The sequence below is a fragment of the Asterias amurensis genome, chromosome 3 (assembly GCF_032118995.1).
Source record: "Asterias amurensis chromosome 3, ASM3211899v1".
NCBI lineage: Eukaryota > Metazoa > Echinodermata > Asteroidea > Forcipulatida > Asteriidae > Asterias > Asterias amurensis.
In genome coordinates, this window is record NC_092650.1 from 15,846,415 (window position 1) to 15,864,751 (window position 18,337).

The 18,337-nt window shown below is 39.9% G+C and overlaps 1 protein-coding gene across 1 annotated transcript in view; it reads right to left on the reverse strand.

Moving 5' to 3' along the window:
* Positions 1-552: 552 nt before the first annotated feature.
* LOC139934737 (rifampicin phosphotransferase-like) overlaps positions 553-18,337 on the reverse strand; it is a 34,146-nt gene continuing 16,361 nt past the window's right edge. Inside the window, exons 23-41 of the mRNA XM_071929124.1 lie at positions 17,807-17,879; positions 17,198-17,287; positions 16,378-16,449; positions 15,854-15,949; positions 14,601-14,729; positions 13,722-13,806; positions 13,350-13,432; positions 12,766-12,924; positions 12,127-12,186; positions 11,200-11,303; positions 9,895-9,961; positions 8,611-8,682; positions 8,318-8,409; positions 7,394-7,472; positions 6,101-6,146; positions 4,816-4,892; positions 3,349-3,451; positions 2,464-2,538; positions 553-1,927 (exon numbers count right to left, since the gene is read on the reverse strand). Coding sequence (XP_071785225.1) covers positions 1,866-1,927; positions 2,464-2,538; positions 3,349-3,451; positions 4,816-4,892; positions 6,101-6,146; positions 7,394-7,472; positions 8,318-8,409; positions 8,611-8,682; positions 9,895-9,961; positions 11,200-11,303; positions 12,127-12,186; positions 12,766-12,924; positions 13,350-13,432; positions 13,722-13,806; positions 14,601-14,729; positions 15,854-15,949; positions 16,378-16,449; positions 17,198-17,287; positions 17,807-17,879 — 1,624 coding nt within the window. The 3' untranslated portion in view covers positions 553-1,865. The remainder of the gene's footprint in view (positions 1,928-2,463; positions 2,539-3,348; positions 3,452-4,815; positions 4,893-6,100; positions 6,147-7,393; positions 7,473-8,317; positions 8,410-8,610; positions 8,683-9,894; positions 9,962-11,199; positions 11,304-12,126; positions 12,187-12,765; positions 12,925-13,349; positions 13,433-13,721; positions 13,807-14,600; positions 14,730-15,853; positions 15,950-16,377; positions 16,450-17,197; positions 17,288-17,806; positions 17,880-18,337) is intronic.

An 18,337-nucleotide genomic window follows, 5' to 3' on the forward strand; every position in this document is an offset into this window, starting at 1 on the left:
CCTTTATTTTGTCCATTCAAATTTGAGTGCAACTATATTTCTAATGATTCTTTGCACCATGTTTATGACTGTATTCTTTTACTTCAGTATTAGAGTGTATTCCTTACCATTTCTTCAGCAAATTTGTGATGCAAAGCAAACTGTATATAGGCCCTCTCTGATCAGTTAAAGGAACACGTTGCCTTGGATCGGTCGAGTTGGTCTTTGAAAAGCCTTTGTAACCGTTTTTTATAAAATGCATATGGGTAGAAAGCTGTTGTAAAAGTAGAATACAATAATCCACACAAACATGCCTCGAAATTGCGTGGTTTTCCTTTTACCTCGTCGACTAAACACGTCGGCCATTTATGGGGGGTCAAAATTTTGACTCCCATAAATGGCCGACCATGTTAGTTCGCACAGTAGAAGGAAAACCACGCAATTTCGAGGCAAACTTGTGTGGATCATTGTATTCTACTTTTAAAACATCTTTCCAACCATATGCATTTTATAAAAAACGGTTACAAACGCTTTTGTTTTGACCAACTCGTCCGATCCAAGGCAACGTGTTCCTTTAATTGAAATATGAAAACTAATTCTCAGCTGATGAATTCGTGTACAAAACCATAAAAAACAGTGTAAATAAGTTTGTACATTATCCACTGAGGCTTTCAATTTAAAGGAACATTACAGAATTGGGTTTTGCTAACAAAACAGTTGTTGGCAATGTTAAGCACTTTATGTAATCCATATAAATAAACTGACAAACGTGTGGAAGTTTAAGATCGACCGGCCATCTGGGTCACGAGAGAATAGTGAAAAACCGATTACAAGTTTTGCATTGCTACGATGCAAAAAAAAAAAAAAAAAAAAAAAAAAAAACCGCTCACTGAGCGATAAACTCCAAACGTGAAGTTAGATTATTTATTTCTCATCAAATCTGACGTTTCAGACAGAAACATTTCAAAGGATATTTTCAACTATCATCATCATTTGACCGTGTAAGTTTTATGCAAATCTGTGATCTTCACGATTTTTGTTTCTTAACAATTCTGTAATGTTCCTTTAACGAAGTTTGAGTTCAAATCTCCTGTTGGTCATCATGCTGACTCCTCGTTTCTATTTTGTATCCTTCACTTAATATTTTTCTTCAATTTACAGTGTATTGCTGTAAAGCCACTCGGCTCTTTTGCTTGTTGTATATTTATATGTAATTTTAACTTTAAAAAAAAATGATATTCCATAAAGCATTTTTTTCTTGAAACGTCTGGTATAATTCAAGTGATTTTGGACTTTGGGCTACTTCAATTTTCTTCAATTTTTAATGTGATCATAATTAATAAACTGAACCAGAAATAATAATATGCACTGCAATCTTTGCACAGTATTAAACTGATCCGTTTTCACTAACTGACACGACACAAGGGTTTCAATGTGTCTAGACCAGATTTAAAAAAAACAACTTCGAGCGGCATTTTTGAGTAAAAGTTGGTAACATACCTGATTTAACTAATTTGGGGGTGCTGAATCCGAAAATGATGAATACCAAGGCTAATTTTTAGTCCTTGTCCCTGAAAAACCAAGTTTAAAACAATATAGAAAACCTAGCAGACGACGGACTTCTCACGTGAAAAATAGTCAGGTTCTGCTGTGGTTCCATATTGATGTTGTCAGGATGCCATACGGGTCAGGTACCCGGGTGCAGGTCAGGTATCCGTAACAAACTTTTGATTGTACTGGATAGATCTGCAATCAAATTGCACTTTCAGAGGGACCAACTCGTGCTTTCTATGTAATTTTAAAAGTCTTCGTCTTTTTTCCTAATAAAGAGTTACGCCACTGGCGTTGTCGATATATCGACAGCGGTGTCCATTGAGTGGATGACGTCACTGGTGGTCTTTCTTTTTCTCCACGGTCCCCAGTGCACCGTTCAACACAATAGCATCACCTGCCAAACAAATTGTATAACAGGTACATATATTATCGCAAATGGTCTATACAATATGTTATAATTAACTACAAGGTCATTAAGACAATAACATTGTTTCTAAGATCATAGATAGCTGTTAATATAGTTTGGAAAAAGCAAATGTAGTGAGGAACTTTTGGGTTGCTACAGGTGGCTGCAGACTTACCGAGTAATTTTTGTACGTACTTCTTTTGTACAGTGGCATACATTTATTTACTCGGCAACAATACACAAAAATATGTACAGTCATCTTCGTATAAGTATCAAGCAAAATTTGTTTCTTTTATATGTTTGCCTTAAAAAATAATTGAAATAACGTATCTATTTTAACAATTGTAAAGACTATGTAACTTGACCTTCGGGTCACGAAGTTGTAAATTTTAATAAAATTCAAAATTCAAATTTATTCTTTTCTATATAGAGAAGTTGCCCCCCATAGCCTGCATTTTATTGATGTAGATATGGCATCAGATTATAATGATGTGTTAATGTTGAAGATAATAAATTGTTTATACCAGATTTGAATACGGAGGTTGCATGCTCCACATTAACTACACATGGAATGCCATACTCTCGGGCCACCACAGCACCTGTATGAAAATATTAGAGATGTCAAAATAACAAGCAAGGTTTTCGAAGCAGGTTTTAGCGGATATTAGTTTGGATATAAATAGTGATAGGCCTATACCACCACTGAGGAATGAACAATTTTGGGTTGAACAACTGAACATTTTACTACGGCGGGACTTAAACTTTATTAGCTTCGACCTCTGGGTTAGTTTGGCGCGTTAAGTCGACAATGTGGTTGATCACTGTGACGTACATTCGTAGCGACATACTCACTCGAACTACTCGTTTGGAAGTCTATAGTCAACTAGTGCCTTCAACTATCTTGATAGCGTCGCGGGTTTCTCACATGTGGACACTCATGCATGCAGCCAGACGATCGAACGTAAGCTATCCATACCTGAATTTTGATTGGTCCGAGGTGTTGTTTGTCAGCTGCAACCACATCACCTCGGACCAATCAAAACAAAGACATTACCTCACTGCACGTTCATCCAATGAAATAATTGGATGAAATCCAATGAAATCACTGAAGTATCACACATGGGACCCCCTAATACCCCAAGTTTCACCCCGGGGCAGGCCTGCCCCGGGGGAGGACACACTCGGCCAAACCACCATCCAGTGGCCGAAGCAGGCAACAGCGCAACCAACCGACTGGTGGTGCCTCGTCTTGAGGATGACTAGTGACACTAGTGGAAACGTAAACAAAATTACGTGAGTATTTGGCTGTGTTTCTTAGAAAATTCATTTGTAAAGTTGAAATCACTGGTTCTAAAAAGCAAGTACAAGTGCTTATAGGGAACCTTTCTATATAGCACTGCATGGCATACCATGAGAGAGAACACCCCCAATCTCTGTCACCAGTCCGCTGATCAGAGGGAAGTACGGAGTCCAACCAATATCAGTTATCCTAGTCACGAGGATATCATCTTTCTAGAAGATTAAAGCATGTCAACATTAGACAACCTAAAAAATACAGTCTAGAAACACCCTAAGTAAGAACACAGAAATTATCCTAATTCCTAGGCCCGATTTCATAGAGCTGCTAAGCACACAGAATTTGCTTAGCACAACATTTTGTCCTTGATAAAAACAAGATTACCAACGAAATTTCCATTTGTTGCAAATTGCTTGTTACCGGTATTCAGCTGTTGTTTGTTTATCATGAATATCACGTGGAAATTTGGTTGGTAATCATGTTTTTATCAAAACTGAGGCAATAATTTTTATGTTAAGCACATTTAACTTAGCAGATTTATGAAACTGTGCCCTGGTCCCTGGGCCTGATCGAATTCCCAGCTTAAGATGACTGGTGTCAGATGCAATTGTGTCCGCAATACAATACTGTCCGCTCCGGATACTTTTGCATATGCAATCGTGTCCGGGGCTATGCAAAAACCGTCCGGTGGACATGTACATGATTGTACATGTATGTGCGCGCGCACTGAACCTACGTATATGCAGCATGAATATTCATGTATTTTATGATTGCAGCGAACACCCAACGTCCGAACATTTCCCATGCCTTTCATGACTTGCACTTAGCTAGTAAAACAATGGCAAACGTGTTCCCGAAGGGCGTTAATTTCAAGGACGGTTTTGCACGGGGGCGGACACAACTGCATATGCAAATGTGTCCGGGCGGACACAATTGCAATATGCAGCAGCGTCCGCGATTGCATATGCAGAACCGTATGCAATAATGTCCTCCGGATAGTATTGAGGACATAATTGCATGCGACACCGGTGACCCGGAAAAGGGTTATAAAGATGACTTTTAACTTGAATTCGTCATGAGGTTGATTCATTTCTGGGTCATTTTGACACATTGTTTTCATAGTGTATATCTTTATATTAAAGACAGTGGACACTATTGGTAATTGTCAAAGACTAGCCTTCACATTTGGTGTATCTCATTATACGCATAAAATAACAAACCTGTAAAAATCTGAGCTCAATCGGCAATCAAACTTCCGAGATAATAATGAAAGAAGAAAACACTCTTGTCACACAAAGTTGTGTGCGTTTAGATGGTTGATTTCGAGACCTCGAGTTCTAAATCTGAGGTCTCGAAATCAAAGTCATGGAAAATTACTTTTTTCTCGAAAACCATGGCACTTCAGAGGGAGCCGTTTCTCACAATGTTTTATACCATCAACATCTCCCCATTATTTGTAACCAAGAAAGGTTTCATGCGAATAATATTTTTGAGCAATTACCAATAGTGTCCACTGCCTTTAACGTGATATGCGAAAGTGAAGAGAAATTCAATCACGGAATGAGAGGGGGACCCTTACCTTGATGTTGGCTGCATCTTGCAGCTTCGTCACGACCCTGGCCGTGCCCTTGACGACTCCTTGACTGATTGGCGTTCCTGTGTCAAAGAGGGCAGGAAGTTTCCAGTTTAAATCAACGTTATCGCACATACTTAGGCCGTGTCCGAAACGGCGACTTTGGCTACAGCTATGGCTAGATCGCGCGCGTCTACCTATTCTTCAACACTGGTAGACGCGCTGATCTAGACGTAGCTGTAGCCAAAGTCGTCGTTTCGGACACGGCCTTAGACTAGACAGTCGTGCGCATTAGGATTGGAATGAGGTGCATGCTGGTCTGGCTAGCGATCAAGTTTGATCCCTAGCTAACCCTGGCGGCCTTACACTTTCGTATTATACTACAGTGACGTCCTGGATATCGGAGTCCATTTCTGGGGCGGACAATTTTCAAAGCTTCATAACTCAAATCTTACCTGCAAGAAACCACTGATTTCAACAGATTTACATTGCATGGCAGCATATATTTTCCTGCGGTGGGTTTCGGTCGTCATATTATATTCTTCACAAATCCGTCATTTTCATGAAATAATGCAACTCCCAATGTTAAGAAATTCAAACTTTTGTTCGTTTTCTCACAGACTGCCGTGTGTACGCAAGACGCAAAACGGCTTATGTTTGAATTATTTGTGCTTTGTGACAAGTAAAGTCTGAAACCGGCAAGATCCCTATCTAGACCAGCATGCACCTCATTTAACAGTTTATACTGCTTGCGAAAAGGTCAAAGTAAAACGGATATTACAAGCACATTATATACCAGGTGCATTCCACATTGCCGGTTTCAGACTTTACTTGTCACAAAACACAAACAAAATAATTCAAACATAAACCAAAGCTTACACGTAAAGTAGTTAAAAAGTATTTGAATCGTATTTGAAAAGTATATAATACATGAATCGTTGCTCATTATGCATTTATGCATTGATGTGGTAGAGTGATCGATTAATAGATAGATTGAATTGGTTGATATTGACTGTATTGGTTGGTTGGTAATATGGCAGGTTGGCTGGTTGGTTTGTTTGTTTAAAAACAACTGCAACCAAGGACAGTAGTGTAGTGATGTGGCATCTGTTGCAGATCTTCAACATGATTATGCATCCCCCCCAACAAAAAAGAATAAGTCGTGACGACCGTAAATCTGTCCTTAATAATGTGAAGGCACATTAGTGCTAAGAACACACCCGCATGTACAATGTAATGTAATATTGTCTGCTTATTCTGTTCATCTCAACTTTATATATCCAATAATTACCTTTCAGTTCGACATCTGTGATATCGTGGTCGACACCCTCCTTAATCTGGTTAAATATTTTGAAAGAGACATGCAAAGGTTATTCATTAATTGTAAGAAGTAATTTTTAAATTAAAATGTTCCATAAAAGTGGTTCTAAATTGACACAGGCTCTCTACTGAAATGAGAAGGGGTTCGCCCGGTGTTCCTGCATGGTTGTATTGGCAGCATATTGCGCCACAGCACACTGTAAACCATTACACTGTGGCAGTTATGAAAATAAAGTAGGTCTCACAATTCAATTAACGTATATAGTCCAATATGGTGTAGGATTTGAGAGCTACATAAGAAGCTACTGTTGATTGTTAATCAATTAAAAACCTCTGAAATTCTTTGACGATTTGTTCGATCCCCATCGGACCAATTAAAAACTGTCTCTGCATTCCGATATTTAGATTAAGTTGGTTCAAAGGCCCTTTAAAGCCATTGGACACTTTCGGTAAACAGTATCGTCCAAAGGCCCACATTTCGTGTATCACAACTTATATAATAAAGTAACAAACCTGTGAAAATTTAGGCTCAATCCGTCATCGAAGTCGGGAGAAAATAACGGGAAAACCCACCCTTGTTTCCGCACGTTTCGCCATGTCATGACATGTGTTTAAAATAAATCCGTTATTCTCGATATCGAGAATTGATATTGTTTTAATGTTTTCTCAAAAAGTAAAGCATTTCATGGAATAATATTTCAAGGGAACTCTTTCACCATTACCTTCTGTAAACCCTGTAAGTTATTTTTTAAATCTGTGAACTTTTTTTTGTTCTGTTTCGAAAGTGTATAATGGCTTTAAAGGCAGTGGACACTATTGGTAATTACTCAAAATAATTATTAGCCTAAAACATCACTTGGTAACGAGTAATGGGGAGAAGTTGATAGTATAAAACATTGTGAGAAACGGCTCCTTCTGAAGTGACGTAGTTTTCGAGAAAGAAGAAATTTTCCACGAATTTGATTTCGAGACTTCAAGTTTAGAATTTGAGGTCTCGAAATCACGCATCTTAGAGCACATAACTTCGTGTGACTAGGGCGTTTTTTCTTTCATGGTTATCTCGTAACTCCGACGACTAATCGAGCTCAAATTTTCACAGGTTTGTTATTGTACGCATATGTTGATATACACTAAGTGAGAAGACTGGTCTTTGACAATGACCAATAGTGTCCACTGTCTTTAACAAGGGCAGCAAAAACTTATTCTTGTTTACATTTATAATAGTCTTTCTCAACTGAATGTTTGAATAAAGGAATCCCCTCACCGGTTGTGGCAGACCTGCAAACACCAATTGAAACCTCATGGAGTCCTGCTGAGGTAAGATACGGCGTCTCCGCAGTGCTCTGAAACCGAACCAAAATGGTGGCGTGCGTTTTTATTTTAGTGAAGGTAAATAACGCGAATTCCCCTTAATCCACGTGTAGCGAAAGTAGTTGTCATGGCCGATTTCATACTTTCAACACTTAAAGGCAGTGGACACTATTGGTAACTATACTCAAAATAATTATCAGCATAAAACCTCACTTGGTAACGAGTAATGGGGAGAGGTTGGTAGTATAAAACATTGTGAGAAACGGCTCCCTCTGAAGTGACGTAGTTTTCGAGAAAGCAGTAACTTCCACGAATTTGTTTTCGAGATCTCAAGTTGAGAATTTGAGGTCTCGAAATCAAGCATCAGAAAGCACACAACTTCGTTTGACAAGGGTGTTTTTTCTTTCATTCATATCTCGCAACTTCGACGACCAATTGAGCTCAAATTTGCACAGGTTTGTTATTTTATGCATATGTTTAGATACACCAAGTGAGAAGACTGGTCTTTAACAATTACCAATAGTGTCCACGGTCTTTAAGGGTTTTTTTCAGAAGAGAAGTCTCCCGAATTCCGAAAGTGTACTCCGCAGCAGTAGAATAAAACAAGACTAATTCTCAAAAATATTAACTTACCCAGTAAGTAGATATTATCTTATATAGAAAGATTTGCGGTAACACCATGTAATGACTCTCTAATGAGTTGGGGTGGTTCTAAAAAAGAACCGTTGGTTTCAACTCGACGTTTCGATCAGTATGCTCTGATCGTCTTCTGGAGAAAGTTTCAAATCCTACTTAGATATTATCTTCTTGCTTGGTATAAATTGGAGTTCTTAAAAAATATACCAATATTGAGTAATATCTAAATCATGGCACATACCTGGAGATAAGAGCTGGTGATCTGTCCGTCAGGAGACGATCTATTTCGTTGGGAAGAAAGAAAAACAGCAAATCTTCATCGGGAATGCGGCCCTGAAAAGTCAAGAAATCAATCAAATGAAATTAGCATGTAAGTTAAGGTTTGGTTTAAATGGAACAGTTGTATTTTTATCGGAGGTGGGGGGGGGGGGCACACACAGAATCACAATGAAGTCTGACCCGGGTGTTTTAACTGTGTGGTGGTCATTTCTGTATCAATGGTTTAAAAATAAATGTCTAGTAATTTTAAATTACCTCTTTGACCATGAGATCGGCCAACCTCCAGTACGCCTCCTTCAGGTTGTGATTGATCTTGATGTACATGGACTGGAAACAAAAGGAGAAGTCAATCTCAAACAAGCATCAAACAAGGCAGCTTTTTACAAAATCTAGCATAGCCTTGATCAAGGCGCTACAGCCGGCCGCGATCGGCATAAATCCTACTAACCAGCCACACGTACGAGGTTGAGACACGATCGTACTCATGACTACGCTATACTGTTCTGGCCGTACTAATGCAGGTATTGTACATATTCGTGTATGCACTGCATGCGTGTGCCGCGAACCAGGCCAGGGAACAGTAAATTTTTTGCACCGCTTTGTTCGTCCTGGGCTCCAGTCTCGTCATTGATTGTGGACTGGGTAGAAAAGGTTCTAAACGTAGAAACCACAGCCGGGAGCGAAAAAGGGGTAGGGTGGGTGGGGTAAAAAAGGGTACTCCCTAAAACCCAAAACCCCAAAACAAAAAAGGGGCCAAAAAGTCCCACCGCTATTGACGCCCTCACCTTTGCCCAGCAAAAATCGCGACTGACAAAGGGTCAGTCGCCTCAACGCCCACAGCGGTGCAAATAGTGTATAGTACTTCTACTTCAACTTTTTAAAACTTTGGGACCTGCCGCCCAAAACGTCCATCCGGTGGACAACAGAATCGCGAGTGACAAAGAGTCAGTCGCCCTCAACACCCACAGCGGTGCAAATAGTATGTCAACAGCCTTGTACAAGGCTACATCTAGCCTTAGCATTCTCCCAATGGAGACGATCAGAGCATGCTGATTGAAACATTATCGCCTGCCAGTAAATTTTCATTATGGTGCAGCCGTAGACCTTTCTTTGTTGATAAGCCGCCTGGCTTGGTTGGCATGGTCGGCCGAATGTTAGTAAAACACTAAATCGTAAAAACAGAGATTTTTAACAAAATCCACATTTTCTGCAAACCTTCAATTAAATATAATACCTCTCATAGTTAGTTCAACAATTTTATTACACTGTTACCCAAAATAGCGATATCGATATTTGCATTTATGGCTTTCCATAGTTTTCAAATCTGGGTTCTGGCCAAAACACTGGCTGAAGAAAGGTTACCAAACCGAAGCTGCCTGAACAAAATAGTCTGGTACCTATTTGCAAATTGATTTTTAGCATTCGTTAATTGTTATTCGATACGAGAAACAATACCAAGATGGGGACAGAATGATGTCTATTACAGTAGTCCTATAATCATAGAGCTATATAGCTCTATGCCTATAATGTAAAACTGACCTTGCTTGATTCTCTGCACGCCACGCCCTCTCTGGTTTTTGGAACAATATAACTCACCAAGATCTTCCTTTTAAGGTAAAGTCAGATTAAAAAATTACTTTTACAACTGGCTAAGATTGAATAATGACGCATCTTGAAGTGTGACGTCGTACCTGTGCTAGGGCTAGCCTATCATTTGCAATGGGTTGAGGGTGATGTGTTATTTTATGTTATTTTATTTTTGTTTGTGAGCGAATTATGAAGTTAAAGGAACACGTTGCATTGGATCGGTCGAGTTGGTCTTTGAAAGCGTTCTGGGGTCGATTTCATAAAGAGTGAGGACCAGTCCTAACTTAAAACTAGTCCTAGGAGATATACAAATTGCATGGATAGTCCTACGTTAAGACGAGTAACTGGTCCTAACTTGAGATAAGACAAGTCCTAACTCTTTGTGAAAGCCACCCCTGTAACCGTTTGTTATAAAACCGGTATGGTTAGAAAGATATGCTGTAAAAGTAGAATACAATGATCAACACAAATATGCCTCGAAATTGCGTAGTTTTCGTTTTACCCTGTTGACTAACACGATCGGCCATTTTCATTAATGGCCGACCGTGTTAGTTCGCGACGTAAAATGAAAACCGTGCTATTTATAACCATAGTATTTCATGACAAATGGTTTCAAACCTTTTTCACAGACCAACTCGTCCGATCCAAGGCAACGTGTTCCTTTAAGATTTAGGCATGTGTGTGTTATGCGCTAGCGCAATCAAAAGACTTTAAGACAGAGCTATGAGAATTAAAGAAATACATCATTTGAAAAGGTGAGTTTTTAGAGTAACTTTGACATTGTGTACATCGGAAATATTACGAATATGGTTCGTTCAAGAGTGTAGATCAAGTATGTGGCAAATGACAATCCCGAAGGGTGTTAATTTTAGAACAAGTTAAAATTAATTGGAGGACCGCAGATTGAATGAGCAGATTGGTAATGCATTATGGAGCAGAGCCTTGTAGAAATAATGAAAAAACAACCAAAAGTAAATTAAATCCGTTCTAGAAGGTATGGCTATAGGTTAACGGTTTTGCTGAGGCAACTACTGTGCGTGTGCTTAAAACGGAGGACCTGAATCACACAATAGGCTCTTTTCAAATCCACGGGTTCGGCTTTGGTTTCGGCTTCTTGCTCCGTTCTCTCGTCTGGAGCCCTGATCACGTATGCAAAGCATGCGCAATATTGTCAATCGACCGCGGGGCCAAGCTAGCCTGAGCCGCATCTGGAGCCGAAGCCTTGGTTTCGAAAAGGGCCATAGTGTATGTCCGTACCTAATGACTGACGGTAGAGCCAAACCAAGCTGGTCCACTGCCTCAGCAGCACTCAGTACACGTTTTCTCTCGGATGAACTGTGTGAACCCGTCGCTAGAACTGCCTGCAAATATAAAGAGTCACTTTACGAGCCCAGATAAATTACAATACGGAATACTACCAGCAACGTCCTTTTGGTTGAAATGACTGGCCAGTAACAACACTGACATGACTGGCAATCAAGAGGTCGTGGGTTCGAATCTCACAAAGCTAACCGCTGATTTCACAGTGACTGAAATAAGTGTTGCCGCGCCGTCTAGACCGAGTCAAAATTTCTTGATTTGTCACCAATAAACCAATGTTTATATAATATGAGAGAGATTGGCTGTTGTCCGCTTGGCTTTCATAATCCCTTGTGATGAGAGCTAGAGTATAAGGTGAGAGTTTGCCATGTTCCTTTGGTGGGCAGACCATCTAAACAAAGTCTTTGTGGTTGGAAGGACTCGACCTGCTTTAAACAAAATACAGGAACATGTAAATGAACATGCTAAACAAAAACTGTAACAAAATCTACAAATTATAAGCCACAACATTGACGAAAAAAATTGTCTTCCTTTTTTTTAAAGATTTGAAAGCAAGTTAGATTTGAATGCAATACGGGATAGCTCAATTAAAAAAATTCCGAATTTGGCCACAAAAAACTCAAAAAGTATAATGTCCTTTTCAGTAGATTGTGTCATACATTAAATTATTTAGGGCATTCATAAGCCCAATTGGTTTGTGCATGCATGGTCCAATAAAGTCCACTGTTTGGAACAGCAGTAAACAGGTGACGTGTAAGTTTTCAGACGAAAAAGATGCGTCTTTTTAGTTTGTTTTTGTAATGGAGCATTCCCTTGATGGGTGTCCACTGTCCACACTTCAGGGGTTTTAATGATCTTTCGTACCTGTAGCGACGGTATCACTTGTGCTGGCTCCATGCTCCAAGACTTATCTCGAAGCTCAACCTGAAAAACAAGTGATTGAGTCGCTAATGAAAAGACTTTACCAAAGAGGCATTTCTTTTAATATCAACAACACAATAAGAAAGTGTTGATTGATCACAACATAAGCTATAAGTCTTTCATCTATGTATTGATGAGTTCGCCTCATATAAAGACCATCAGAATGCCAATATTATAACAAACCCTAAAATCAGGAATAATCTTTTTCCAAATAATCACTAGCCTTGATCAAGGCTGTTGACGTACTGTTCCCCGGCCCGGTTCGCTGCACACGCATGCAGTGCATACACAAATGTACATTACCATACATTGTACAGCGAGAACAGTATAGCGTAGTCGTGAGTACGGTCGTGTCTTTCTACTTTCATACCCATGTACCGTAAGTGTACCGTATACAGATGGTACATGTACATGTACAGTACGTATGTGTGTACATACGCTGTATACGTATTATATGCACTGTGTTATGTATGGGGATGCACTGGTGGAATTCAGTGATGGGGACTGGGATTTTGCAGATCGCGGCTGGCTGTAGCGCCTTGATCAAGGCAAAATAATCACAGGCCCGATGTTGGTTCCTACCTCACGGATACATCTGTGCCCGTGGCATCGAAGAAAGTCAGCAAACACTATCCCTGCTTCACCGCTGGATGCTCCCTGCAGCCAGTCCAGGGCGTCGTCGGGAGTCATCGCCTGAAACTCTTCACTCTTATCTTCTTTCAGAATGGCTTTTGCTATTTTCTTGAATCAAAGAAAAAAGAGGGAGACAATTTACATGAAGTCACTAATATTATGCTCTTGTATTCATCTGCGTTTAAAGTTTCTGAGTAAGCATAATAGTCTCTCGGGTACAATAGCATCCGAGAATATTGTCTGTGCAGTTATACTATCTGCACCGATGAGGCAATTTGAGGGCGCTTAATTTATGTGCATGTCAAATTTAAATTTTTAATCTTGGAAAATATTTGGGCTGCCTATAGTTTTTTTCACACACGGTCTTATACTCTTTGTCTATTGTAAATCTCAGCATTGTATTTGTGTTCTATTTCTGGCAATAAATAATTTTCTAGTTATTTTTCAAGATTGTAACACTCATTTATACTTACTTTTTGTATTCTATTTTACATGCAATATTGTTTTACGTTGTAAGGAATCGTTTACCATACCTCCATTGCCAAGGGCACCTGTGCACTCTCAACGTTCGGGCAGGAAGACAACAACATGGCGATGTGAGTAGAAAGCAGTTCCTCTGAAATACAACGAACTTATGTTATGAATATTCTGTCAACCAGGACACATTATTTCTATCGGTGTTCGAAATATTTTGTGTTGTAGACCTTTCCCATTTCCCTCCACATTAGCAATTGTGTCTTTATTAGGTTCAGTAAAAAAGAGGAAAGCTCCGTTAATGAAAAGGGGCTAAAATGAAACATCCATCAATTTCGAATAGTAATCAGTAAACCCAACTACACTTATTTTATGTCAATTGTGTTTATTGGTGGTCTCGAAAGATGAATAGTTTTGATTAAAGAGCTTACCGGTCGTGTACTTGCGGATGAGTGACGCAGTAGTCTCCTGCAAGACCGCCGACTTGTGGGTTTCTAAGGCGTGATAAAGTAGCATCTGACAGGAAAGTCAAACAAAAGAAAATCAAATAAAAGAGGACGGAGAAAAAAAGAGGAAGGAGAAAAATATAAACACAGCCCTTGTGAGAATGTGGGGGAAAAAATCACAAGTCTCTAACATAAAGCTAAAATGGTGTAAGAGAGGGGGTTTCACGTCCCGGTGTGGCGGTTTCAGTCTTCCGCCGTGTTCAGTTTTCCGGGTGACGTAGCCGGACATTTCAGCACGTTGTTCGAAAGGTTTTAGCTTTCCGGCGTGTTCAGTTTTCCGGGTGACGTAGCCAGACAAAAATACCGCCGCGAGTACCCTGGCGAGTACTGTAGTTCAGTGAAATAAAAATAAATAAATAACTAAATAAATAAAATAAAAACGGTAATAAATAAATGAACTAAACCAGAATAGTAAAACAAATCTTCTAATTCTCTGACGCTCGTTCGGTATATGTACCACTGGTCAAATACAGGATAATTTGCTTGGTCTTCACACCAAATTCTCTCACACGAACCATGCGTTCGCCGCTCGTTGTACTCGTGGACGCCGCCAGGACAACTACCGGAGAGTAACACGGATGACTCAATACGGCACTAAAAATGGACTACATTCGCTTGCTGTGCGCAGGCATCGCATGACGTAATGTTACCGGAAAGTTGAAACCGCCACACCTGAACATGCCTCAGCAACCCCCCCCCCCCCCGACTGACTAGTGGAACCTTCCCACATTTTGTTTAGTTCCTGGGGTTACGCCCTCACTTAAAAAAAACTACCTGTTCAATTCCGGGTAGTTAATTCATTACCTTGTACCCATACTCCGGGTGCTTGCAAATGTCGTCAAATTGCTCCCGTGCAGTATTCCAAATTTGCGTCAAATGCTGGTTAGCTCGAGCAAACTCTTCTTCTAACCGCTTCCTATTGAAGAAGACTGCCTGTACAGTTTAATATGCGAATACAAAATGTAAGATAACAATTTCCATACCCTTATGCAAGAAAGAAAAATCATGATATTTTTCATTGAGTAAAGGAACAAAATTGTAGACGAGGAAGTCTTTTAAGACTTGCTCGTGTACATTATTGTGCTATACGCTGAAGACCTTGCCAGTATTAATATCGGCAAGGTCTTCAGCGTAGCTCCTCGCGCACCTTTAGAACTCGTGTCCTTAAAAAGGTTTCAAACTACCACACACAAGTTTTGAACTTGCACGAGCCAACATTATGCGACCTATCAGGCTGACAACACTGGGCAGCGACCAGTATCAATACCGCTGGTCTCTTACCACGTGGACCAATTTCATACAGCTGCCCGAACAGATTTCTGTCAGTTTGGCTGATAATCTTACTCTGGTGAACCATGGAGGAAGGAAGAGAAGGAGCTCGAAAGAAGGGACTTAAAAAATCGAACCCGTGGTACCGCAACCGTTTAACGACATCTCGTAATCACCCACATACCTTACACAGACAATGGGCGACCTGTCGTACGTGAGTTTGCGCGTGCGCACTTGGTTCTTCACTCAACCATGGTGTCGTATGTCGTATGGATATAATACAGAAAAACAACTTTGTTGAGACCTGATAAAAATTGTGTACACTTGTGCCCACCAAATCGAAAAACACAATTGAATACCAACCACCCTCGTGTGCTAATACCCAAATTTTGAACCACCGCTAGTGACCGGAAAGTCACAAAAAATGTAAAAATATGCCATGATGTTTCCGTGAAACACCACAAACGGTAAATGAAAACGTGTATATTCACAATTCTTGTCTCCAATGATTCAACTTTTCACGCAGTCAAGAGCGCAGACTGGCGGTACCACACGTTCTGTACAAAGAGATTTAATCCTACTCGTTAATCGGCCGTCCAGCTGGAGGTATCCTATCTTTTTCCACTGGCCAGACAGGGGCATTGTCAGAGTATTCTTTTGTTACTCTGCGGTTTTGCGGGTCGTTCGAGCTCCTTCTCTTCCTTCCTCCATGGATGAACATAACTCTAGTGTCCTGATTTGTGTGTTTGTGCAACTCTATGAAATAGAACGAAATCGTAACTCTTTACCAGAAGAAACTTGAGACGGCACAGGTACATGCGCCACCCGGCTACAGCAGGTTGGGTCAACTTTTTAGCTTCTACCACACAATCCTCGCCAAACGGCTAGAGAGAGGAAAATGGATAATTTCGATGAAATTTGATTAAATGTTTTAGTAAGGGACACTTAAAATTAACACATTCAATGAAACACAACTAAATTAGTATAAGCGCACCTCGATAGCAGTTTGAAAGAAAGGGCAACTTCTCTCCTTAGTGACGTTTTGAGAAAGAGTTTTCACTCAAATTAATACTAAAAAGACTTTAGGTCTGGAGCCTTTTGTTATAGGCATCTGAAAGCACACAAATATTTGCAACAAGGGTGAATTATCTGTCATTATTGTCTTGCAACTTCGAAGACAAATTGAGTCAAGATTTTCCCAGATTAGTTATTTTATGCATGCATGCTGGGATACAACAAGTGAGAATACGTCTTTGACATTTTACCAAACGCTTTAACCCCCCCCCCCCCTTTTAAAGGTATGTGAACTTACCGCTCCAAATAGCATTCCTCCAAACCTGTTTCCGGATACCCGGATCATCTTCAGGTAAGTCGTCAAAATATTCTATTATATCCAGGTCCAAAATAGAGGCAAAAAATTAGAAATATATTGGTTTGTATCATTTTTTTTTTAAATTACGCGAAACCTGGTTGCCACCTCCCTCTGTTGTGAGCACATTATGGTAATTTGTTCCCTATAGTTTAAGAGAGTTTGTTTTGCATTATCTTTTTCAAAATGTTTTGTCTGTTTATAGATATTGCCTGGGTTGATTTAATGAAGCTCAATTGTTCACTTAATTAATTAATTAGATTTTGATTTCACCTCCATTGACAATGGACATGTTTGTACCAAATGATGTTGGCATAACTTTTTCCTGCCCATTTCCAACCAGCTCACCGTCCCATGTTGATTGACAACCCCTTTTGGACGTGTGGTATGGTCCAGCTTAGGTTATCATGGCATGAGCTAACCAGCGTGTACGACGTGGTCAAATAGTACTGTCCTGACAACGTACCTCTTTGCAAGGTGTTTATATACCGGTATTTTATAGACCTATATCTTCAATGGGGAGGTTCGCGTACAAAATAAGCGGGCTATACAGTAGGGTTTTTAAAACAAAATTAATTCATTTTAAAGACACATGTGGTTTACTTTTTTCTTTTATTTTTTTACCCTTCGAGAAAGACTCTGCTAGGGTCGAAACGTCAGGTCATTGTCTATGTTTTGCATTCATACGATAGGTCCTTTTGTGCATGGTAAGCAGTTGCAACAGCTAATTATATTTTCTCTTCATTTATTCAATGAAACTTACGGTGAGACTGATGAAGGCGTGGTTGTAAGACACAACTATCTGTCGAACTGCAGGGAACGATATGGCCTTTTCAAATGTACGGCCACTCAGCTAAAGACAAATTAAGGAAATTGAAAGTTACTTCTATTCTGTTTTGAGTGGACACCGTGCATTTTCTTTATAATTTTCACATTGTATTATTTGATTATTTGACATCTTACCAAAAAAATACTGGTTATGCTGCCCGTGATCTAGTCTACGAAAAACGACTGATGCCGTTATCCTAGTAGACTTGATTGGCGGCGGTTTGAAAGGGCCTTTGTCAAAACGTGTATGGCATTACAGGAAAGCGCATCTAATTTTCCTATAGTTCCGCCACAATTATTGTTTGAAAACTATACATCCTTTTCACAAGTGGATGTGTTACATTGAATGACTTGGATCATTAAACTTATGTCAGCAGCCCTTCTGCATAGTTTTGTGCATGATCCAAAATCTACTTTTATAAAGGAATTACAGAATTATTGGAGGTATAACAGGTGTTAGTTGCCGGTTATGCCCGAAATGAAAATGTTTTTTTTGTATGGCCTCTTTTATGAATGGGGCTTTCCCGTAATGGTATACGTGTACCTGATCTATGACGTCACAGTCAATGAAGAAAGCCGAAGTGGTCAGTGGAGAAACTGCACCTGGGCACATCTCTCTGAAAATTATATATTATTTTATGAAATATGTTTATATACACCATAAAACAACAACAACAACAACAAGAACAACAACAACAAGAACAACAACAACAGCAACAACAACAACAACAACAACGACGACGACGACGACGACGACGACGACGACGGCGGCGACGGCGGCGGCGGCGGCGGCGGCGACGGCGACGGCGACGGCGACGGCGACGACACCGACGACGACGACGACGACAACAACAACAACAACAACAACAACAACAACGACAACAACAACAACAACAACAACAACAACAACAACAACAACAACAACGACAACAACAACAACAACAACAACAACAACAACAACAACAGCAACAGCAGCAACAACAACAACAACAACAACAACAACAACAACAACAACAACAACAACAACAACAACAACAACAACAACAACAACAACAACAACAACAACAACAACAAC